At 33.9% G+C, this 25946-nt stretch overlaps 2 protein-coding genes and 1 pseudogene across 2 annotated transcripts; 2 read left to right on the top strand and 1 right to left on the bottom strand.

Annotated features, from left to right (window-relative positions):
- The first annotated feature begins 1369 nt into the window (after positions 1 to 1369).
- On the top strand, positions 1370 to 3839 carry LOC120182554 (annotated as a pseudogene).
- Positions 3840 to 19485: 15646 nt separating this feature from the next.
- LOC120182555 (ribulose bisphosphate carboxylase small chain clone 512-like) lies at positions 19486 to 20845 on the top strand. The gene is made up of 3 exons (XM_039187499.1): positions 19486 to 19939; positions 20016 to 20147; positions 20605 to 20845. Exons 1-3 carry the CDS (start codon positions 19790 to 19792, stop codon positions 20827 to 20829), a joined length of 507 nt encoding a protein of 168 aa, XP_039043430.1. The 5' UTR covers positions 19486 to 19789; the 3' UTR covers positions 20830 to 20845.
- A 745-nt stretch (positions 20846 to 21590) lies between these two features.
- Positions 21591 to 22331, bottom strand: LOC120182556. The gene is made up of 2 exons (XM_039187500.1): positions 22178 to 22331; positions 21591 to 22101 (listed from the first exon to the last, which is right to left on the bottom strand). Exons 1-2 carry the CDS (start codon positions 22229 to 22231, stop codon positions 21727 to 21729), a joined length of 429 nt encoding a protein of 142 aa, XP_039043431.1. The 5' UTR covers positions 22232 to 22331; the 3' UTR covers positions 21591 to 21726.
- Positions 22332 to 25946: the final 3615 nt, after the last annotated feature.

The raw sequence follows: 25946 nt of genomic DNA, 5'->3' as shown, positions 1-25946 counted from the left end.
CACCACGATTCCTTGACCAATGTGTGTAGTCAAGAAGGGAAAAGATGAAAGTTTTTTATTTAAACACACACACGCGGCACTTGCTGGGTCCAATAATCATGACAAAGATAGAGGAATCCCTCCCATGGGCTCACTTTGCTTAGCTTTGATTCGAATTTTTCACCCCAAAAGTGGTTTGTTCTATAAATGTTTTTCCTTTCTAAAATCGCATATAAGAATCTTGAGTGAAATGGTTATCCTTGTTTCCATATGTAATGGATTAAGGGAGAGATAAGATAGTAGGCTGCCTTCAACATTAGGTTGAGAGCAGCTTATGCGGAAACCTTCAAATTATGAAAATACCCCTCATGAGATTCGATCTCATGACTTCAAGATTAAGAACCTTATGCTCTACCAACTGAGCTAGATGGTCATTTTCATATAAGAATCTTGAGTGAGATAACTATGATATCGGCTTCCATTTTTTTCTTCGATACTTAATGCTTAATACTAAATACTATATTTGCAAATGATGATACCCTTGTGTGGTATATAAATAAATGATTATAAGTATGATATCTTTAATGGTGGTGACATTATGTTTAGACTTATGTCTCGTTGCTTATATCTATGTTACATGTTAGTATTTATAAACAACATGAAATATAATATGGTATAAATGTGTCACAGAGCTCGTAAAATTAAACGTTTAGATTCTCGTTCGTAAGTTAGTAGATCAAAATTCATGTCAGAGAAGTATCGTCGTCGGGATTTTTTTCAATAGGTTAATTCTTAATACAAAATTTAATTTAATAAATATGTCTATTCATAAAATCCTTTTATATATTTAGATCTGTAACTCTATTATATATAATTGGAGTTTTAACTTATTTTTTAATTTTAAAAAATGGAAATGGAAAAAAAAAGGAAAGAATGAGAAATACATAGAAACGATCAAACGAAACAAGATTCTGATTGTTAGAAAAAAGATTAAAATTTTATTTAAAAAAATACAAAACACAATGTTTTGGGATAGCATAAGAAATTTAATGGTCGTCGAGCGGTTAAAAACAGTCAAATTCGAAATTTTAGTGATAAATATGGAAATTTTTAAAGTTGAACATCTAAACCAAAAACATATGCAAAGTTGATATATGCTATAAAATATTTTAAAAATATAGTAAGTGCAGAACTTGTTAAATAACAGAGGTTTGACGTAGAAGGAAGAGAGAGAAACCGCCAAATGAACCTATGAAAATGCTTCCACTTGCATTGCTAACTAATGCTAAGGTATCCGTCACTTGGTGCAAACACTCATCTTCTTCTTCTCCCTCTCTCATTCTTCCATCAACTATCAAATTAAATTTTGTTAGCTCAGCTCCCACTCCACCCTTGCCTCAATCAGAAACAAAGAACCTCGATGCTCGTGCGACCTCTTCTCTTTCCTTCACTTTCACCTCTCTCTTTTTTTACCTTTAATTAGTCTCAATCTCTCAATCTCATTCAAACACATCTCCATATATGTGTCATCATCCTCTCACTTCTCTCTTCATTTCACCAAATTCTCTTTCTCTCCGTCTTTTTCTTTTATCATCTGATATCGCCAGTAATTTGTTCCATCTTCACCAGGCAGCTTCTGTTTTAGCTAAACCCTAGTTTTCTTTTTTATGGATATGAACATGGGGAACGACAACAACACCGATTCTTTTTCTACTCAGAATTGGCTCGCTTTCTCTCTTTCCAACTTTGAAGATGAAGGGGCAGGGGCAGGCACAGGAACAGGCATGACCGTGTTCGAAAAAGGCCCGAGGCTCGACGATTTTCTTGGCGGTTCCTTGACTGGTACTGCACCAAAACAACAGCACCATTTCTCTACTGAAACAACACTTCCCGTGACTGTCTCCCACGACGAGATATATGACTCCGAGCTTAAAACCATAGCTGCTAGCTTTCTTCGAGGGTTTTCATCTGGAAACAAACCACAAAAGACGGTGCCGAAGGCTGAGCCGGCACCGAGGAAAGCTAGTGATAGTTTCGGTCAACGTACATCTATCTACCGTGGAGTTACCAGGTAAATAACCAAACGATACGATACAAAGTACAAATACAAAATACAGATTACAAAAATTATTAATTTTCGTTTCATTTTCTTGGCTTGGGTTGATTTAATAGACATAGATGGACCGGAAGGTATGAAGCTCACCTGTGGGACAATAGCTGCAGAAGAGAAGGCCAAAGTAGGAAAGGAAGGCAAGGTAAATGATAACAAGTTCTTAATATCAAGTTCTTGAAATATGCCATTATGAATGGTTGATGATTCTAATATGTTGACATCTTAAACGACGATTAACGAATGATTGCTGCCATGGATGGATGCTCGAATCGTTTCATCATTGTTTTCTTTTAGTTTATCTGGGTGAGTTTCCAGTTCTAATTTTTAACCACACTTTAAGTATCATCATTTTCCTTTTGTTTTTCACGTACTGTGACAATAATTACTCGAGAGATTGAACTTCTGTTGGTTTGCATGGATAACATAGATTCTCTTCATAATCACTTTGGTCTTTGGTTCTTTTTTATATGATTAGGTGGGTATGACAAGGAAGATAAAGCAGCAAGAGCTTATGATCTTGCAGCTCTAAAGTACTGGGGTCCAACCACCACTACAAACTTCCCGGTAAAGTGTAAACACTACCGTTTCTCCGATTCCAACTCGAACTTCATCGTTCACTTATTCCATCTTATATCAAGATTTATCCTTTTCTTCAGATTTCTAACTACGAGAAGGAACTAGAAGAGATGAAGAACATGACTAGGCAAGAATTCGTCGCTTCACTACGAAGGTAAATATTAACTTGTATATACACACTTATTTAAATTATGATTTTGCATTAGCAAAGACTAAGCTTTCTTTTTGGTTAAATTTTATTTTCCCAGGAAAAGCAGTGGATTTTCAAGGGGTGCCTCGATCTACAGAGGGGTCACAAGGTTCTTTATTTATATATTCTAAATTATTTTCATTTTCAAGCAGATTTTAATTTCTTTTGCTTTTATATTTCAGGCATCATCAACATGGGAGGTGGCAGGCAAGAATTGGAAGAGTTGCAGGCAACAAAGATCTCTATCTAGGCACATTTAGTGAGTGATTTTTGCTTCCTTTTATTTGTTTATTAACTAATTTATGTTATTTTCTCAACATTTTATTTTGCAGCCACCCAAGAAGAAGCAGCTGAGGCCTATGATATTGCTGCAATCAAATTCCGGGGGCTAAATGCAGTGACAAACTTCGACATGAGCCGGTACGACGTTAAAAGCATTGCCAACAGTAATCTTCCCATCGGTGGCCTTAGCGGTAAATCCAAGAACTGCTCGCATTCGGCTTCCGATGCTAAGATCACTGCGGTCACCAACAACAACAACCGAGATCTCTCTTCTGCTGCAGGCTCCAATCTCAGCAGCTTTGCAGTTCCCATCAAGCAAGACCATTCCGATTATTGGTCCAATATCTTTGGATCATACAACAACGGTACGGCAAAGCACCCTAGTGTTGCAGTTAACCCTACTAGCATGTTACAAAATCCGACCGGCTTCGGTATCGATATCGGCGTGAACTCGGAGTGCTTCAACAACAGAGGTGGTTATAATGTTAGTACTTACTCCATCGATTTCATTAGCTACACCACTCGTATTAAACAACAATGGCAATGGCATTAACAACTGCGAGGGCTCCGGTAGCTACCATAGCTGGAACATTGCACAACCATTGCATTCTTATCAGACTGCAAAGCCAAGCCTCTCAGTGTTGCAGACACCAGTATTTGGCATGGAATGAGGTCACAGACAAGAATTACAGCTGGTGGGGTGGGGTAATTTTTTTTCTTTTTTGCTTTGAATAGGTGAAATGGACTGACAAAGGATGGTAATTCCCAGGAGCTGACACTACTAACTTGGAGTTGTTTTTGTTGTAAGGGTCTTGCTTCCTTTATGTACCTTTTTTTTCTTACTTTCGTTATCTTCTATGCTCGACTGAAATGAGTTTTATATATGTATACGGGGGTATAAAGGAAAAGGAGAACCTTTTTCTCTACTGTTAAGTGATCATAGGCTATCTGTCTTGTTTGTATAAAATAATCAGTGTGAAATGAGCCATTAAATTTCAACTATACGTAACTAAACTTTCAAACTTTCGGTGTTAATTAGAGATGGACTTAGGGAACAGGGATGATGGAGCAGTCGTATTTTCTAAAATTTTGATAAAAAATTAAATATTTTATATATATATATTATGATATGATTTAAATATTTTATATTAATAATTTAATTTCGCAATTTTTACATTTGGAGGTGGAAAGCTCAGGCTTGACCCTTACCGAGAAAGAGGCAACCGATGGTCATTGCTATGGTTCAAAGATTAGAGACGCAATGCAATGCCTAACATTGAGAAAGACAGTCCAAAGTCTAAGTCTTGATTAAAAGAAGATAAAATCGCCTCAGTGACCAAAAATACCTTATAATATACGATTTTAACTAACTTTTTTTTGGATTTGCCAAAATGACCAATAAAATCGCAACGCGATATCAAAATCGCAACGTTAAAAAGAAAATCGCAACGGTCAAAAGAAAATCGCAACGCGAGCTTCCAAGTTCGCAACGCGATTTAGAAGAAAATCGCAATGCGATTGATAGAATCGCAATGCGATTGATAGAATCGCAATGCGATTTATAGAATCGCAATGCGATTTATATAATCGCAATGCGATTGAGAGAGTCGCAACGCGATTTAGAAGAAAATCGCAATGCGACTGAGAGAATCGCAATGCGACTGAGAGAATCGCAATGCGATTTATAGAATCGCAACGTTGAAAATCGCAGCGGCGGCGGCGCGCGAGAGTCCCCCTTGTCCTCTTTCACTCAACAAGGAAGTGCAAAATACAAGCTTTAAATATAATTCTCAATAGTGTTTCCAATACTATGTGGGATTGAGCATTACCAACACTTGTTCCCAATATCATTATTCTTCATAAGTTATCATCCATTACAATATGAATTATCGATAATAAATTAATTCATTTTAATAAGTATTTAAAATTATAACTTGATAAATACATGAAATAATTCTATTATTAAATAAAAAATATATTTTTTATATTAAAATTATTGAGATAGATATTTACTATAAAAGTAAAAGATTTTTTTTTCACGTACAACCTCTATGTGAATTAGTTTCACAATAAGGTATCGGTTATGCATTGGATTCTTTCGTATTAGATGGTCTTTAATAAGATCATCATCATCATTCTTTTGTTCAACAATACCATATATTAATGAGGTATATTGGTTCATTAACACGACTAATTCATATTGTAATGGATGATAACTTATGAAGAATAATGATATTTGGAACAAGTGTTGGTAATGCTCAATCCCACATAGTATTGGAAATACTATTGGGAATGGTATTTAAGGCTTGTATTTTGCACTTCCTTGTTGAGTGAAAGAGGACAAGGGGGACTCTCGCGCGCCGCCGCCGCCGTCTCGTGGTCGTGGTCGTGGTCGTGGTCGTGGTCGTGGTCGTGGTCGTGGTCGTGGTCGTGGTAATACGTGTCTTCGACACGTCCGCGCGGATACTATCTTTTTAGAGAAAATTCTTAAGAAACAAAATTTTTTTAACTATTCTTTTGACCGTTGCGATTCTCTCAGTCGCATTGCGATTTTCTTCTAAATCGCGTTACGACTCTCTCAATCGCATTGCGATTCTATAAATCGCATTGCGATTCTATCAATCGCATTGCGATTTTCTTCTAAATCGCGTTGCGAACTTGGAAGCTCGCGTTGCGATTTTCTTTTGACCGTTGCGATTTTCTTTTGACCGTTGCGATTTTCTTTTTAACGTTGCGATTTTCTAAATCGCGTTGCGATTTTGATATCGCGTTGCGATTTTATTGGTCATTTTGGCAAATCCAAAAAAAATTGGTTAAAATCGTATATTATAAGGTATTTTTGGTCACTGAGGTGATTTTCTCTTAAAAGAAAGCTAATGAAACGACAAAAATAATATATATATATATATATATATAATTTATATTCTTATTTTACAATCAAACCTTTTAGTTTTGGATTGGATGATGGGTGTCCTTTGTCGTGTGCACCTTTCGGCGCATATTAGATTTTTCGGCAGACCACCATCGTGGTTTCGCTTATTAGCTTGACTTGACTACTATTGATTCCAGTGCTGCATCATTAGCAACTTCATTTCCTTCAATTTTCGATCTTTCCATGGACTGTTTAGGATTAGTATAATGTATAGATTGATCTATAATTATAATCAATATATAAATAATTAAATTTTTAGCTAAAATTAAGATTAATTACTATCATAAATTAGTAGACGTATCAATAATCGAATATATTCAAATTAAATCATAATAAATTTATAAATTCTATTTAAATCAACATAAAATCTCTAATATAAGACACTAAAAAGATCTCGGACAAAAAAGTGGGTTTTTTTTTCCAACTTAAGTGGTCAATAATATTCGACAATGAAACAAAAAGATACCCCAAAGTGTTGAAAACGTTGGCTATGTAAACCTTTTAGCTTGTTTTAAGAATCATGTGCATGTGGTAAGTGAGAGTCAAAGCAGACAATTAGATAAGGAATTAGGTAACTTGCCTGCATTAGTAATTGGACCCTAACCCTATAGAATGAATATTATTATTCAAATTGATTCCACAATTCATATAGCAATTCTATAAAGTAGTATTCACTTAGTTTCATGCTTTAATTGTGGTATTTAAGTTTTTTTAATCTAATTAAGCACTTAAACTCAACTTTAATATTCAATTTGATTTTTAAACTCATCAATTTTAATCATGAAACCAAGTATATGTACTAATTTTAACTAAAAAGACACATTTAGGTATCTGATTGGACTAAAAAATCTTCGATTACTAAATTAAACTTTAAAAATCAAATATAAGTACCTAATTGGACTAGAAAAAACGTAGGTACTAAGTTAAGATATAATGTCAAAAAAATATTCATAATATTTAATTAAATAGTCATTTTGATATATATTTTTTAGAATGTTGGCCCATAATATTTTATTTTGGGCAAATGGATTCATATGTGGATGAAAATCGTTAGTCAACAAATAATCAACATTCTAAAATATGAATTTTTTTTACCCTAAAATAAAATATTGGAGGCCAACATGCTTTAAAATAAAAAAAATAAGGGCCAAAGTGACTATTTAATCAAATGTCAGTGACTTTTTTTTCCCTTAAAATGAAATGTTGTGACAAAATACTTACAAAAAATAGTAGGGATCAAAATGACTAATTTGGGGACATTTTTTGATATTATACCCTGAATTAAATATTTGAATAAAGTTTAGATACGAAAATAGATATTTACCCAAGAAACAATAATAAGGGCACTTGATGCACAAATGTGTTAAAGGATCTCCCCGCTCCCTTAACCCAACAGCTTTCCGTACCTAATGCAGCTTTGGCTTTATAAAGGGTGCTTCAATTATTGCTTCTCGTCATGTTAAAGAATAGCCATCCCATTTGGTGTTCAATACATGTATGGCAAAATCTTAAAAAGAAAGGCTAAAAACAAGTTTGTAGTAGAGGAAGGTGTACTATCTTGGTTATAAAAAGGAAAAACATGCTGGTATATATGTCATTCCCTGCGTTTAAAAATACAATAAGCTATTAATTAGTGAAAGATGGCAGTGAATAGGATCGTTCCCCTGAAAAGGGTAGGGGACCCCTCTTTCTTTTCATTACTTTAGTCTCCATCATTCCTTTGCTCTTTTGTTTTCATGTGTTGCTTTGACTGAATGCCTTTATGACCCATCTGTTTTTGTAAGGCTTGTTCATGGGAATCAATGGTGTTTTGCCCTTGCCTACGTGAAACAATAATACGTGATTCAAGGAACTTCCTATATATATATATATATATATATATATATATATATATGTGAAGTAAGATCCTTTCTCATCTACGCTTACACCAATACAAGCAATAGCTCACTATAGTAAAACAGGCTTTTTGCGGCATTTTTTTTACATTTAGCGACATTTATAAACGCTGCTAAAAACACATGCGACGTTAAAACAAACGCCGCAAAAATCGCCGTTGAAAATAGTGCCGCTAAAGTTTGCGGCGTTTTTAACGCCGCAATAAGTATTGATATTTAGTGGCGTTTGTGTGCAAAAACGTCGTAATAGGTGTTGATATTTAGTGGCGTTTGTTATAAAAACACCGCAATAGGTGTTGATATTTAGCGACGTTTGTCATAAAAACGTTGCAATATGTGTTGATATTTAGCAGCGTTTTTTTTATAAAAACGTCGCAATAGGTGTTGATATTTAGTGGCGTTTGTCATAAAAACGCCGCAATAGGTGTTAATATTTAGCAGCGTTTCTCAGACAAACGCCGCAATATGTTATGATATTTAGCGGCTTTTTTGTTAAAACGCCGTAGTAGGTGTTGATGTTTTGCGGCGTTTCTGCTAAAAACGCCGGTACAGGTCTGTATATAGCGGCGTTTCTAGGATAAAAACGCCGCTAAATGTATGGTATATTGCGGCGATTTTTTTACAAACGCCGCTAAATAACATAGAATTTAACAATCCTAAAAATTATGCTTGATTACCCCAAAACTGTTTTTTCAACCTGTTCCATTATCCAATAAACAAAACAATAATAATTTCAAACTCTATATTCATAAGAAACAACATCAAATCCAATATAATAAATAAAAGTTTTCATTAACGTAATATAAGTTCAGTTACAGAAGGTTCAGTAGAATGCTCATAACATAAATGAGACTACGATGATGAATTCTGAGGTTGCGTTTTCTGAATCATCAACATCATATCATTGAGTCGTTTTTCAAATTCTTCACAACTTTGTTGATATACTGCTTCTCTCTGTGTTGTCGCTGCTTCTTTCTATGCTTCCGCTGCTGCTCTCTCTGCTTCCCTTGCTTCATTTTCCGCTTTCAAGTTAGCCATTTATTGATCCATCTTAGCTAATTTTTCTTTTAAACGACAAACTTCTTGGTGAGAAAATTGAGACTGTGATGACATGTACTGTGATGAACTGGATCCAAAATATTTGATGGGAGTAACGAATGATCCTTGACAGCGCACCCGACCATGTCTTTCAGGACCCAAAACGTCATTAATAGCTTGGTTTTCAATGTCATCATCATTAACAATACCTTGACTTGAAGCAGTAACATGATACTCCGCCTTTTTCTCCCTCAATTTTTCCTAATAAAGTGAATAATTAATTAAAATAAAAATGGCATGGTACAAATATAAATAAAGTAAGGTAAATTTAAAACATCTACCCAAAAAACGTACCATAATTTTTGCAGCGTCAGCAGTCATAGGAGTGCCATCCTTCTTCGTATGTATCATGTCGAAGAGTTGGATTCGACCAACTTTAGAACCGGATATATTTTCCTACAATGTACCATAATATAATTACTATGAGTTAGTATGTATATGGAATACAAAAAAACTATTTCAATAATATATAATACCTCCTCATGAGCTATACAAGCAAAACTCTTCGATCCAGCCGTGTGCGTAAACTTTTGTTGTTGCCTGCTAGTAACACCAATATGCTCTCGGGTCTACAATGTCAAACAATCACTTTTAATGATGATTTACAATTCGTTACAATTATTTCTGAAAAATACATCATACCTGTCCTTTTTGTGAACTCCAAAATCTGACTGCATCTTCCCATTGGTACCTGAGCATTCCTGGTGGGACTGTTTGCAACTTCTCTTCAAGGCTGAGATCATTCTTGAAGTATTTCTTCTTTAAGGAGCTCTTGTGATCCCTCCATCTCTTCCCTAACGTTTTCTTCACATAATCGTCAGAGACCTCTAAAGAAAATTTCTCCTATACAACATATAAGTGTACACCGTAAGTATAAATTAGTATTGAATTTCTATAGAGTATGTATTATAATGACATTATTACCTTAACAAAATCCAACGCTTGATTTTTGTTACTATTAGGCATTTCGCGCCATGACTCGTAATTGATCGGTAACAGATTCGCATTACGTCCAACTATGCCTAAGTAACCTGCTAGAAGACGTGATTCTGGGCCAATAGGTTGACCGACATCGTTTCTTGAAACTTTTACACGATGCCCAGGAGGAAGTTGGTATAATTCCTTCAAAGTTGTACGTCCTCGAGTCTTGCGTGTTCCATCATTTTCAAATATATAAGAAATTATTAAATGCTAGTTTTGAAAATGAACAAAGTAGTAAATAATGTTTCGAAGAATACTTTGAATTTCTACGTCTTCTTCAACAGTTTCCGGAACTTCGGAAGACTCAGGTGCATTCGATTCCTCGTTATTTCTTTCTTCATGGTCTTCAGAAGCTCGAACAACCCGCAAATTATTTATTTTTCTCCTCGGCATGATATCTATAATAAACAAACATTAGTAATAAAAATTAATTAATTAATGAATATATTGAAAGATAACATGTTAATGGTTATAACATTATAAATAAATAAATGAAGATATAAAATCGTACAAAAGTCATATATAATGTCAGTTGTCATAAATATCTTCATCAACATCCTCCCGAACCCATTGAAATTGTGTTGTATTACTGATAGTTTCATCTAAGTTTTTGTGGTAGTAGAGGTAAACTTTCTGATCTTGTTTCAATGTCATCTCTACTTCCATCCCCGATGTTTATCAAGTCTCTGGGAGTATTTTGAAGCACAACATACCAACTGTCATCCATTGGATCGTGACAATAAAAATACTTGTTTCACTTGAGTAGAAAATACATATGGTTCATCCATCAAACGTTTACCCGTGTGAATTAATCGAGAGAAATTCACCATTGTAAACCCGAATTTATCTCTTTTTATACATCTGTTTATATCAACCCAGTCACACCGAAACAACACAACCTTTCGTTTTCCATAATAATCTAACTCAATAATGCCCGTAAGATTTCCATAATAATCGACCTCTCCCTCTTGCGGATTATTGTCCCTTACAGTAGCATAACTTGTAGTTGACGAAGTAACTACGACTCCACAATTTTGTGTCCTTCTTAATCTTTCACGAGATTTCGTGTGGAACCTGAACCTATTAATGAGGAAGGCATTATATCTTTTAACTATTATATTCGGACATTGAGAAAGCCATTTAACTTCTTCTCTAACTTCTCCCCCACTCCAAACCTATTACACATGAATGGTGAATTAATTTGCATTGACGTTGATATAAAAAGCAAGACGTATATAATTTATAAGTGTTCCGTAAGATTTAGTTGCTTACCGTCTGGCCTAACCATTCATGAAAAGTTTCTGTGAATAACTTATGTAGCTCTCGCTGATTTAATCTTCGGGAGCGTGCTCGAGATCTCAATACTTCTTTAAACTCACTATAAAGAATATTATGTCGTTAAAAATTGATAAATATAAAAGATAAAGAGATTTCATTAGGATTGAGTCCGAAAGACTTACGTGTGAAAGGGATCTATTGAATCTTGATGGAAAAGAACATATCGGTGTGCTTGTACCCAAGGCGTGTCATCTAAGTGTGCAATTTCAACTTTCCCTAATGGTTGACCATAACTTCCAAAGAAATAATGTTGAGGTAAGTCATCAGTACTTAACACATCATTTCGACTTGGTCTATTCCATCTTGTTTCAACATCTTCCAAATATCTAGAGCAAAATGTCATACATTCCTCTGCCAAATACCCTTCAGCAATTGATCCTTCCAGGTAACGCTTATTACGACAATAAGACTTCAACTTGCCTAAGAACCTATACACAAAACAACATACTACGTAAATACATTTGAGTGAGAGGTATAATCAATAGTAATTTGAAACGTGATATTCAAATAACACCTCTCTATAGGGTACATCCATCGATAGAAAACTGGACCACCAACTCTTGCTTCGTGAGGAAGATGAATTAGCAGATGCACCATAATTGTGAAGAATGAAGGTGGAAATATCTTCTCCAAGTTGTATAAAGTCAATGTGACTCAATCTTGTAGTTTATCAAGTTCTTCAACCATTAGAACTTTCCCACATATGGCTTTCATTATATTAGAAAGTTCAATGATACAAGACATCACCTTACTCGACATACAACCACGAACAGCTACTGGCAGTAAATCTTGCATTAATATGTGATAATCATGTGACTTTAAACCATAAAGTCTTCGATCTTTACCACTGACACATCGAGAAATGTTTGATGCATACCCATATGGGACTTTTATATCCTTCAACATCGTGCAAAACACCTCTTTTTCTTTCTTCGAAAGAGAAAAAATAGAAGGCGGCAAGAAATTTCTTCCATTTGGATGTAATTGCGGATGAAGATCATGTCGAATTCCCATGTCCACTAAGTCAAGTCGACTCTTAAGATTATCTTTAGATTTTCTGCCATCATTCAGAATGGTCCCGATAATATTCTCACAAACATTCTTTTCAATATGCATTACATCAAGATTATGTCTCAAAATTTGCTTTTTCCAATAAGGCAACTCGAAAAATATACTCCTCTTTTTCCACAAGTCTACCTCGTTTGGATCATCCTCTTCATCAGACTCATCGTCAGTTTGTTCGTCAACTTCAACCTCTTCATTGATTTGCTTTGCCTTTTTCTTTGATCGTGCACTACTTGGTTGATTCATCTTTCCATAAGTAAAATTGATATTTTTCAACATTCTGAATATTTGAGTGCAAGTTGTTTGGTCATGAGCATTTCGAAACTCTTCATCACCATCAAACATATTCTTTTGACTTCTAAATCTATGATTATCAGGTAACCACTGACAATGTCCCATATAAGAGAACTTCTTTCCATTAACCATCGAACATGTTTCTACATCACAACAAGGACAAGCGTAACGACCTTTGGTACTCCAACCCGATAAATTTGCATACGCGGGAAAATCATTAATTGTCCATAATAAAGTCGCACGTAAATTAAAGTTCTCATTCGTCAACACATCGTACGTTTCGACCCCTTCCCATAACTGTTTCAACTCTGTAATTAGTGGCTGCATGTAAATATCAATATCATTTCTGGGGCCTTTCTCGCCGGGGATTATCATGGATAAGATGAAAAATGATTGTTTCATGCAAATCCAAGGAGGAAAATTGTATGGAACAAGTACAACAAGCCAAGTACTATACGAAGTACTCATGATTTTGAATGGATTAAACCCATCAGTTGCAAGACCGAGCCTAACATTTCGAGGATCTATCATAAAACTTGGATACTTGTTGTCAAATAACTTCCAAGCTAAAGAATCCGCTGGATGCCGTAATAATCCATCATCGGTTCTGCCATCATGATGCCACCTCATAGACTCAGCAGTTTTGGAGGACATAAACAATCTTTGTAGCCTATGTATGAGAGGAAAATATCGTAGAATCTTAATCGATTTCTTTCTTGATCGTGCTTGAGCTTCATCCTCAGTAACATTTTCTGCCTCCCTAATCATCCATCGAGATTTTCCATATACATGACAAGAGTCCTGATTTTTTCGATCACCCCAATATAACATACAATCATTCGAACAACTATGAATTTTGTCATATCCAAGACCTAAATCTTTTATCATCTTCTTCATATCTTTGCATGATTGAGGGATTTTTGCAAAAGGAAATACTTCTCCTAGTAACTCCAATAATTGCGTAAAGGAGTTACCAGTCCACCCTCCCAGGCATTTTAAGTGGAAAAGATGAATGTAGAAAGAAAGCTTTGAAAACTTTGATCCCTCATAAAGTTGTTCATTCATTTCATTCAGCAACTTGTAAAACTTTGCTGCTTCTCCATTTGGCTCTTCATCACTTCTAATTCTTCCCATCTCAATGAAATCATTAACATCATTCTGACAATAATTTTCTGTAACATACGGCGGATGAGTGTGCATATTAAATGCATCTCGTAACATCCCTTCTATGTCATCTTCTCTAAAAGTTGGATGGTGATAAGGAGCAGGATAAGTCGAATAACTCGTAGAAGCATATCTATCTGATACAAACTCTCCATGAAAGTTTTATATACCCCCGAACAAATCCAAAAATAACTAGATGCTCGTACACAACTTCACAAATATGCCAGTTAATGTTAACACAGTTCTTACAAGGGCAAAGAATCATATTCTCTTGGCTTTTAGAAAAGCTAAATTTAGAAATTTTTCGACCCCATTTCAATATTCGACGCTTACCCTTGAGAAATCCATCCAACTCTTATCCATTTCATATTTCTAGAGTTTCAAATTCAAATGTTAATTGCTAATATTATAAATAACTTTAGAACCTAAACAGAAGCATTAAACTATCAGATATAGTTCATAATACTTAAACATAATATATAACTAATGACTCCTAAATTATAGAACTTTTAAATTGATAAACATTTTTTTAAGCTGATAATAATACTCTTTTGCTCCTAACATTTCATGCTCGATCATTTCATGCTCCTACATAATCTACTACTTCACATGCCAATAAAATACACTATACTCCAATTCCCCAATAACTTTTATATATATATTGAACTTATGCAGAAAGGGTACAAAAAATTCTCAGAGATTGAAAATTAAAGAACTAATTTTAACCTTGATAACATGATGAAAAATGAATAAATAACTAAAGAACTGGTTAAATGATAAATGAATAAAGAAATAAAGAACTAATTTTAACCTTTAAATGAAAACCAAAATTTCTTAAATTTAGGTTCATAACATTTAAAAAAAGGAATTGGTTAAATGAAAAAATGAATAATCTCTGGCAAGAAATAAACTAAATTGTTTCGTAACAATAGGAAAGTTCATTTCATAATTACATGTGGGCTTTCGAGCTCATACCATTTATTTTATGTTAGGTTTCACATGTTATGCTTTCTCTTCAGTTATTTAATATTTCCAGGTTCGTAATCCTATTAATATAATGTCACCCAACCCAATAGTCCAAAGGTGTATATGCTTCATATTCATTACATAGCAATTACTGGAATAAATCAATTCTTTCATAACCTATTTGAATTTAGCTAGCCAATAAGTCATAGTTTGCAGAGTTATCCGGTCAAATGGAATTTACCTAAAACATAAGTCATTGTATGACCTAAAACAGTCTTGTCGTACATGGTTTGAAAGGTCTAACAAAGGTGTAATTAACTACGGATACGGTCAGTGCTATTAGATCACACATTGTTCTAGAAGGTTTCATCAAAAGGTAACAATGTTATCCTTACCGTTTATGTTGGTGACATTATCATAACAAGAGATTACTTTGATGAAATCAGTAAGCTAAAAAGTGAACTTCATGCTAACTTTGGATGCATAACAATACCTGAACTTTAGACTTTGGATGCAGTGCACTTTTATCTATGCCTTTATCGACTTTGAACCACTCAACAAGTATGAGCTTGACAAGGGGAAGTCCACCCGTTATCTGCAAAAAAGCTTGTAGGTTACTCAACTAATTCGATGCAGAATATTGGGAAAAACAAGAAATACGGAGAACAAAATACATATATAAAAAAATACAGAATTCCTTGCATACTAGAATCCTTCAACACACTTAGCAACAATTTTGTTTGGTAAACAAAATGCTAAACCTTATTATTTTTCCTCATCGGAAGGTGAGTAAGCGCAATGAAAGTTTATTATGGTACCGTTTATATGTATATTGGTTTTTAGCACAAATACAAGCTCAATTTTTAAATTTATAGTTCTTTTCTGCTCGTGTACAAACCAAGGAAAGGGAACAACAACATTAAGGTAATTCTTGTATGCATTTGAGGTTTTTAATTCATGCACTAGATTTGAGTTTCATATATTCTTTCAGTTGGCTCATTATAACAAAGTTCACATTATCCTTTAGTTTAGAATTGAAGCTGACATGACATAGTCTATTCAACTTTATTTAGTCTATGGCGTCAACACCAACTAGCATCAATAACAACAATTACTTGGAATACTAAAATGAGGAAGTAGCCATGTCTATATGCATATGTGCATGTCAATAGGCCAGACAACTCGATGCAGTCGATATGCTGTCGATATTAATTGGGTTTGAAATAGAGAAATCTATTAGGTTTATCATGGTTTTGTAAAAGGTTTTTGATCGAGAATTTTTTTTTTCTGTGAGAGAATTCTTTCGAATATGATCCTAACTAGTGAGAGAATTTATGCCTGATTTGTATCTCCGAATTCAGAGATATAACAAATATATTTTTAAAATGATATCGTATTTAGTATATATATTTTGATCGATGTTCAATACGATTTATATAGTGTTATAAATTTCTAATGTGGTATTTGTAATTTGACAAAATATGGTACTTGTACTTTTAAATATCTATTATGGTATGTGAATATATATGAATTTGGGCATGGTGGTCCTTGGATCGAACTACCAAATATGATAGCCACTTATGTTTATTTATTTATTCTTTTCGTGTTCTAAGGTCCACAAAATAGGTAGAGGCAGCGGCTGTCTTAATTTCTATCCAAAATGAGTAAATTAATAGATTAAGTAGAATTAAGATGAGTAAATTAATATATTATGGGGAGAGTTGAGACAAGACTGTCTTGATGATGTTCGTTTCCGAAAATAAATCAAACATTGTAAGAAATTAACAGAGTGCAGTCAGTGCAGGTAACTAAACGAGTTCGGCCTTGTAGAGTAAACTACCTAAACGCTAAAGTTTGGAGGAAAACCAAGGTATACCAATATAGTACACAAAACAAATATGTGATAACGATTACATTCTCTGACTACTTCTCAAGTGAAGGACCTAACTGCAGAAGATGTGGTGACCAAACTCGAAAGGAGGTCGACAATGAGTACACTGTTATACGTGGTTGGCTCGACTTGCATCGAGTTGTTTCGTGGAATCGATGAATGTTTCAAATAATAATAACATTTAAATAGTGTTCTACTTAAGAAAAATAAAATTCTAAATGCAACACAGTCCAATCAATTCTAATTTCCTAGCATCGACCCTCAAAATAGACATATTTATTTCCTGACTACCAAACGACATCATGAAACAAATTAAAATTGCCCAAACAATCGGCTGTCCATTCATTTATCTCCAGAAACAATCGACATTTAGTTGTCCTCAATGAAGTTGAAATTATGAGAGGTTCATGACAGAATGTTAAACTCTATTTTCCTGGATAATAGTCCAACCCAGTCCAAGCAGTCAAAATGTTTATACTCAAACATACATTCAAAACATTAAATGGGGATCATACGTCCATTACGGAGAACCAAACATTGCATGTTTAAACTCAAAATTTCATTACATAAAAGCATGAGAAATCCTAAACATAAGATGGTAAATCAATACCCATTTTTATTTCAGTGCAAAGAAGAGATTTAGAGAGTACCAGGCGTAAATGTAATGGCGTTGGTTTGGGTGGCTCTGGGTCTCTGACTGCTTGTGGCTACGGAAGAAAGAAAATGAACCGATGATGGAGGGCAAGGCAGAGTTGCTGAAATGACACTGAAAGGGGATCCAGAACGCTTGGCTGAACGATGATGAGAAAGAAATTAGGGCTCGGGTAAGAAATTTGATTTTGGGGTTTTTATAATACTTTGCGGCGTTTGTAAACCAAACACCGCTAATTGACAATTCTACTGAGTCGTTACTGCCCTATAAAAGCACCGCAAAATATTATATCTATTGATGTGTTTATCTTTAAAAATGCCACAAAATATTATATCTATTGCGGCGTTTATCTAAAAATGCCACTAAGGGTACGAGTCTATAGCGGCGTTTGTATAAAAACGCCACTAAAGTACTAGTCTATAGCGGCGTTTAGATTCAAAACGCCACTAAAGTATGAGTATATAGCGGCGTTTGTATAGAAACGCCACTAAAGTACTAGTATATAGCGGCGTTTGTATAGAAACGCCACTAACGTACGATTCTATAGCGGCGTTTGTATAAAAACATCACTAAAGTACGTACCTATAGCGGCATTTCTGGATACAAACGCCACTAATTACCTTTTATTTAGATAATATTAGTTGATTTTACATATTTCATTTCTAATGTACATCAACTAAATTGACTGATATATGTATAAACATTATATGGAGAAACATTAGTTGATTTTACATATTAACAACAACCATACATTTTAATTAAGACATTCCGTCATCAGAGCAAATACGCCATTTAGACATTCCGTCGACGATAATTTCTCTTACTCAAGGCAACACCTGCTCTATTTTTCTCAAATACGTTAGCTTTTTGGGTTTTCCCCATTTTCAGAAGACCAAAAAAATGAAAAAGATCATTAATGATAAGAGGGTCTAAATCGTACAGTTGTGTTATAGTTCGTTGGTGAGAGGCCCGATTTGGTCGCCGGGACATACAAATGACAACGTCGGTAAGAATCGTTTGAGAGTTATTGTTGTTTCAGAGAAGAAGCTTTGAGGGAAGAAGAGTTTAATTGATTTTAGGGTTCAGGTAGGAGAAAAAGAGGAATATATATTTAACATTTTGAGGCGTTTATACAAAAAACGCCACTATTGATTACACTATTGTGGCGTTTTTTAACAAACGCCACTATTGATTAAAACTATTGCGGTGTTTTTCTAAAAACGCCACTATTGATTAACATTATTGCGGCGTTTATTTAAAAACGTCACTTTTTATTATCACTATTGCGGCGTTTTAAGAATAAATGCCACTATATGTGTAATCTATTGCGGCGTTTTTGGTATAAACGCCGCTAATTTACCGATCTATTGCGGCGTTTTGGCTAAAACACCACTATATGTTAATCTATTACGGCGTTTATGGTATAAACGCCGCTAATTTACCACTCTATTGCGGCATTTTTTAACAAACGGCGCAATAAACCACCCTATTGCGGCGGTTTTTGTAAAAACGCCGCTAAATATCAAATCTATTACAGCGTTTTTACAACAAACGCCGCTAAAGTATCAATTTGTGGCGCTACGATTGTAAACGCTGCTATATGTTTAACTTTTGTGGCGTTTTCTCCCCAAACACCGCTACATATCAATTTTGCTGTAGTGACTTCATCATTATAATATTATGTTAAATCAAAACTTATGAAATTCAAATCAAATATTCAAATATCTTCCCCAGTTAAAAAAAAGCATCAGCGATAATGGCCTAAGAAGATGATGCAAGCTCATGTGATGGTTCAGTTTAATAAGAAAGCCCCTTTCATATGGCCTTCAGAACATCTCCTAAACGTTAACATTCTAATATTTTCTTAAATCTCGGCCCAAATGTTACTTTGGGTTTCACTTATTCATAAACATTTACATTCTAATATATTCTACTATTTCCATTGTTTAAATTATTACAATACACTTTATTGATAAGTATGTAGATAGATTTATCAAATGTTGTGGATTAAAGTTGATTTGATATTAAAAATTCATCGGTCTTGATTTTGAAGCGGTTCTATTTGCTGATGTCTTCCACTTGTTAATACCAAAGACTAAACACCCGAGTGGAGTCCATTGGTTTGCACCTTTCCCAACCCTTTTCACTGCTTGCCAAACGTACGGCCATGGTGATAAAACCGAAGCCAAGGAGCATTAAAAACACCTTCACCATCTTTGAACAAATCGTTTGTTTTTTCAAGTTTAACAAACCATACATCAGCTCACGGGCATCCAAGCCAACTGCTTTTGTCCTATCACTTCATCATTTATACTCGGTTACTCGCTCGATCGCACAATCAGTATATTTTTTGTTTCATAAGCTTTAACCAATATGTCTGCTGCAGGGATCTTTGCTTCACCGGTCGCTGGTTCTGGTTTTGTGGGGTTGAAAACCAGTGTTCCAAAGCTGGTTCCGACTAGGGATTTGGTTTCGTGGAGCAAAAAAAGGGTCTCCAATGGTTCAAGAACCCACTGCATGAAGGTAGGACTGTGCTGTCATCGGCTTTTCAGTTCTTATGTGGGTTCGATTGCATGTTTTGTGTTGTGATTTTTTACAGACATGGAATCCAATCAACAACAAGAAGTTCGAGACGCTCTCTTACCTTCCACCTCTCTCGGATGACTCCATCGCAAAGGAAGTCGATTACATGATGAAAAATGGGTGGATCCCTTGTCTTGAATTTGATGAGGTAATTCGGACCCTATAATCACAAAAGTTTTCGTCGATAAAAGATTTGTGGTCACAACATATACAAATGTGCTTCCTTTTAGTGCTTTATCTGGGGTAAGCATTAAATCGAATGAGTAATCAAATTACTTAAGTTGATGAGTTCGAAAGTTTTTCGAATTGATTTGTTAAAATTTTATTTAAATTTAATTATAAATATTTATAATATTAACTAATTTTCATTTAGACATATATATTTTATATATATATATATATATATCTTGTGTAGAATTAAGGGATATGACTTACATTTCAAAATTAATTCACTAATTATTAAAAATCGAGTTATTGAAGTTATGAAATTATGAATCAAGTAAAGTCGACTTTTTTAATGTAGAATCGAGTTGAATAATTCAAAATTTTCAAATCAAATAGAGTTTTACTCACCTTAGCAGTTTAAGAGGTGAATTTTGTTGTAGGTGGGGGCTGTGCACAGGGAGAATAGCAGGATTCCAGGGTACTACGACGGGAGATATTGGACACTATGGAAGCTGCCGATGTTCGGGTGCAGCGACTCATCTCGTGTCCTGAAAGAAATCTACGAATGTAAAAAGGCATACCCCAATGCTTTTATCCGTTGCCTGGCCTTTGACAGTAAGCACCAAGCTCAGTGCATGTCCTTTGTCATTCAAAAACCCTACTGAAATCCCACTTCAACAAGAACAATACTGCATACATGCATCTGCTTTCTCAATTCTCCGTTTTAGAGCTTTTCGTCGACTTTCCTTTTGTTTAGAATAATAATATCTCATCTCTCTTTCTTCTTCCTTTTTCTGGTGGTTTCGAATAAGACGGTGAGTGATCGATGAACGGAGTGGTGGGTTTCGTTTTGTTAATTAAGGCACTTATTTGCTCTTATTAAAACAATAGTGATGGCTTGGAAAAAAGTACACAAGAACGATTGTCTTGTTCTATACGAAATTTTCTTTTGCTTGATCAATAAATAGATATTTATCAAATATGATGTATTAACCTAATCATATCTATTGTTTTTATTAAATAAATATATTTTGTTTAAATATAATTAAAAGCTTAGGAATCAATAAAACTTGCTCAAAATTTCGGGTCAAATTATTTATTAAGCCTTCAAAATTAATGAACTTAGAATTAGGGATTAACTTATGTTATATATTCTAACATTAGAGTCAGTTTAACTATTTTAATTTCGATATCATATGATCAAAGTTATTAAATTCAAGAATCAATGTTTTCAAAAATAGGTTAACTACTCATTTTCATTGAAAGAAAATTTAAACTATATCACATTTTCACTTTAATACATAAATGTTCACAACAAGTTCCATGAAATCCTATTGGCCATTGACCTATTTACAACATTACTGTACACCCAAATCATGTTTATTAGGCTAAAAGTGAGAGAAACCAATACATATATATATTGATCACAAGTCCAAAAGAAGTTGAAAGGATACAGAGATCCTAACTATATTGTTGAGTGGTTCAAGAGCTGTTTATGCTAAAACCTTGGAAAAGCCAATGTGGTAGCTTCTTTTCCTGATCAAATGTCGCACTAGAGCTGCTCACCGGAGTGCCAGGCCACTGCATGAGGCTGATGAATCAAGCTCCTTATTATGAACTGACTGAGAACTTGAACTGGAGTTCTTTAGCTTCCTCTTGCTCAAACCGCTGCCTCCGATCCCGATACCGAGTGTCAGTTCAACTTCACTATCTTCATCAGATCCTCCAATGCTCATCATCTGGTTAGTTCTGGAGCTAGGCCCTGCTTGGTCAAACCCCCTTGGTCTTGGATCACCTTGAACATGTAAACCGAACCCACTAGTAATTTGGTTCATGTCACAGCTAGTAGTGGTCCAAAACCTGTTCTTTTTTATCTCCTTTTTCAACTCATCCATTAGTATCTTCTGAACACTATAAAGCCGGTGAAGTTCCTGTACCTGCGGCGGTTCCCTTCGTCTGAGATCCATAAAGAAAAAGAAAACAAAAAGTTTTAACGTTTTCAATTCAGCATACCTGGTGTTTGAAGACATCTTCATGCATCAGCATCGTGTTCCTTATCGATTCCATGTTATGCCTGAAATGGTCTAACCATTGAACTTTTTACCAGAAAACAACAGATTTTCCACAGGAAAATTGCTAACTTTCCTTTCCTTTCCTTAACATCAACTTTTTCTCCTTGTCTGGTTCTTTATAGCGACTGCAAATCATGACCTTAACTTCCAAGCATCTGAGATAAGTCACCAGCAAACAGCAAAGAATCCTGCATGAAAGTAATAATAATACCTGCAGCTAAAGAAGTTGCCAGTTTCTGATTCTCTTTGAACATGTTCCCCAATCTGCAGATTGTTTTGACAGAGAAAAAGGATATTTGAGAGTTATCTTAGAGAAACAAGAAAGATGAACAAATTATAATCATGGGGTTAATAATTCAAGCTTGACAGGCTGTGAAAGGGGAGAGAAAGCTGATCTGATACAATATTAGTTTTGAATATGGTATATTTTGTTGGATTTTAGTTTCAAACTTTATTTGGAAATAAGATCAAAGAAGTGGGGTTGCTGTGTTTTTGATAAATTAATCCATTGTGTTGTGTATGGTAGTCAACATGCCAGTTCTAATTAAGATCTATTAGACACCAAAAGATTCCTTAAAAATCATATTATCCAATGATGATCAAGTGTAACCAATAAAATATTATGAAATATTGAGATTTGAGATGGATGCTTCACCCTTTTCCAAAAGCTATGTAATTTTAATAAAGATAGGGTTGGATTTAATATATTCAAATTCTAGTCATTTTAGATATTACGATTATTAAGTGATTTTATTGATTAAAGAAAATATTATTCTTTTTAGTGGAATTGAATTTAAACATTTACGTCTGCAGAGTGTGGTGTTAATAGATTACGAAAAATTATAAACAAATATTACTTTATAACTATCCAAACTATTCAGAAAAATCTATTTTTTTATTATTAATGTATGATGAATACAAGATAATATATGTTCAAATAAAAAAATATTTAAATATCTCGAGGCATTTACAAATGAAATAAACTTGATTAAGAGAATCGTCTCCATATCAAACTTTTACAATGACGATTTGAATTAGTCTCCATATTAAATCCATATTAAACTTTTACGACGACGACGATTTGAGTTAGTTAATTAATAAATTCTAAACTGATATATATATATAATTACAAAAGCAATATTAGTAAAGTATGAAAAGGCCAAAAGAAGTGAGGAAGGTAGGTTGAAGCATGCTTGTCTCTCAATCTTTACGGCCATGGATGGTGACTGATTGGATAGAGCCTCAAGGGATACGCACGCCTTGTTGACTTTGGGTGGCACAGGCAAACATTGTATACCCCATTTTCTTCAACACCCCCACGGCCTTTAGAGCACTAATAATATTATTACACATATATTATAGCTCAATTTCCATATATAATTCAATGTAAATTCAATTTATAAATTTTGAAAAAAATATTTTGGTTAAAATACCGTATTATAGGATGAGATTAGAGTGCACGTCCCACACCGAAATACATCATTAATGTGACACACTGATGCACACCACTAATTAAATTGTCTTTATTAAATATAATGACTAGGGATGGGCATGAGTCATTTTACATCCTTCATCCGACCTGATCCGACCCGAAAAATATATACCCTCTACTCGACCCGAACCCGACCCTACTTTTTGAGATAAAATCTCAACCCGACCAGACCCGAAATAATAAAAATCTTATTTTTATTATATAAAAACAGTGATTTAATTGAAAAAAAAAATATAGAGAGAGGAGTATTATTGTAATTATTCTTAAATATATAAGGTAAAATTATATTTTTCGGGCCGGGTCGGGTATTTTTCACCCTAAACCCGGATCTGACCTAACCCAAATATCACATTCTAAAAAATCCAACCCGACTCAAACCCGATTTTTTTAAAAAAAAACCTACTCGATCGAGTTGGGTCGGGTCGAAACCCATCGATTTAAGTCTCATGCCTATCCCTATCCATTAGACAATAAATACTAACTCCTTTATTATTATTTAATTTAATCATTAATCCTTTATTATTATTTAATTTTAATTTTAATAAGAATATAATTAATTTATATTTTTTTATTAAAAATTACAATTATTTTAGAATTTTTTATTTGTTTAGGATTGAAACACTTCATTTATATAAATTTGCATATTCATCCCAATAACAATCATCAAACTAATCGCCGACGATCCTTTTCATCGTCGAAAAATCATGTTACTTACATGTGGTTATGTAATGCCATCCCAACTAGATTCTTCCCATGATCATGTAAAATTTTTCACACCTGCATATTAGTTTGTTCAGTTGCTAAAGGAATTATTGATCATTTTCGATTTATATTTAATTGGAGCTCCTATTTTGATTAATGTTACATGTTTATAGATTCATCCTATACAAAGACACAATCTTCAACTCCTCTTATTGGAACTAGTATCGGAAGTGATTTTGTGCATTCACCACCAATGATAAAAAAATCCGGTGGTTCAAGCAATTTAAAGTCATTGTTTACATATGAAGAATTAACCGAGGCTACGGAAGAGGGATGGTTGTAAAGTAGTTAAAATTCGGTGGGGACTAGGTGAATGAAAATTTAAAACTGAGGTTGAAGAACATGATATTCCGACGATGAATAGGATTGTCGACGGTTGATTCTGATGATTGTTGATTCCAATCATAACAAATAAAAATTCTAGAAATAATTATAATTTTTAATATAATTATATTCATATCAGAATTTAAACTAAATAATAATAAAGGATTAATTATGGATAAATCATTATATTTTTTTCATATTTATGTAATAAGGACAATTGAATTACTAGTGTGCATCGGTGTGTAACGTTAGTGATATGTTTCGATGTATGACGTGCATTCTAGAATTTTTCTCATATCATAACATTATATTTCAATGAATTTAAAATAAAAATAATTAAAATTTATTTTATTAATTAAACAATCTATCACATTGGACAAATCCTTAATAAAATGTTTTTGGGGTGTGTATTATTTTATCGAAAATCTCATCCAACGTCTCAAACTCAACCACCTTTCTTTAACCTTATTTTCACTTGTTTCATTTTAGATTTTTCCATAATTTAATCTTGAAGCCGTGAAATTCAAAGGGATAGCCTTACGTGTTAAGACACATGTATTTCTGGATAAGACGACAACGATTTACTACATGATTTTGACAGGGTCTCCGATGTGCAACATTTTATCTCATTTAACTGTTAGAATTTCAGGTCAAAGGCTAAGGCTAAGAAGAAACAAAGGAATTAAAGGCCAAAGTAATGCCGAATTGTCAATCATATACCAATCGTACGCGGCAGCTACCTTGAATCTGGAGGTTGTGTATGCAATATTGTCTTTCTTTCTCGATCCCAGTTGACAAAAATGCATCATATTCAAGACACCAAAGTATAATTAATTTATTACATTGTTAGTGTTTTTTTTATTAAGAAAATTTTAATTCTTCATAAAAAAATTACAATGCAGAGACTAGACTAAATGAAACTTGTATTACAATTCTAAGAGTAATTAATTGTCATCATATGTATCCTATTATATTTAAAACTAAATTTTAGAATTTCTTTAGCTTATAATTACATAAAATGGGGGCTAAATAGAAATTCTATTTTCACCCAAAATATAGCTTTTACCATTTCCTTAATTCTAGAATTTTAGATTCTAAAGGGACTAAATTTGAAATTAAACCATTAAGGAGC

This window comes from Hibiscus syriacus, unplaced genomic scaffold, assembly GCF_006381635.1.
Source record: "Hibiscus syriacus cultivar Baekdansim isolate YM2019G1 unplaced genomic scaffold, ASM638163v2 tig00112688_pilon, whole genome shotgun sequence".
Classification (NCBI taxonomy): domain Eukaryota; kingdom Viridiplantae; phylum Streptophyta; class Magnoliopsida; order Malvales; family Malvaceae; genus Hibiscus; species Hibiscus syriacus.
Note: the sequence above shows the minus strand (reverse complement) of the source record. Positions and strands in the feature narration are given on the sequence as shown.

What these genes read in the sequence shown, in the direction of transcription:
- LOC120182556 (XM_039187500.1), bottom strand. Translation starts at nt 22,231, where the DNA reads ATGGAATCGATAAGGAACACGATGCTGATGCATGAAGATGTCTTCAAA. An exon ending in AAGATGTCTTCAAACACCAG is followed by an intron (nt 22,102 to 22,177) that starts GTATGCTGAATT and finishes GAACCGCCGCAG; the next exon opens with GTACAGGAACTTCACCGGCT.
- LOC120182555 (XM_039187499.1), top strand. Translation starts at nt 19,790, where the DNA reads ATGTCTGCTGCAGGGATCTTTGCTTCACCGGTCGCTGGTTCTGGTTTT. An exon ending in CAAGAACCCACTGCATGAAG is followed by an intron (nt 19,940 to 20,015) that starts GTAGGACTGTGC and finishes GATTTTTTACAG; the next exon opens with ACATGGAATCCAATCAACAA. An exon ending in CTTGTCTTGAATTTGATGAG is followed by an intron (nt 20,148 to 20,604) that starts GTAATTCGGACC and finishes ATTTTGTTGTAG; the next exon opens with GTGGGGGCTGTGCACAGGGA.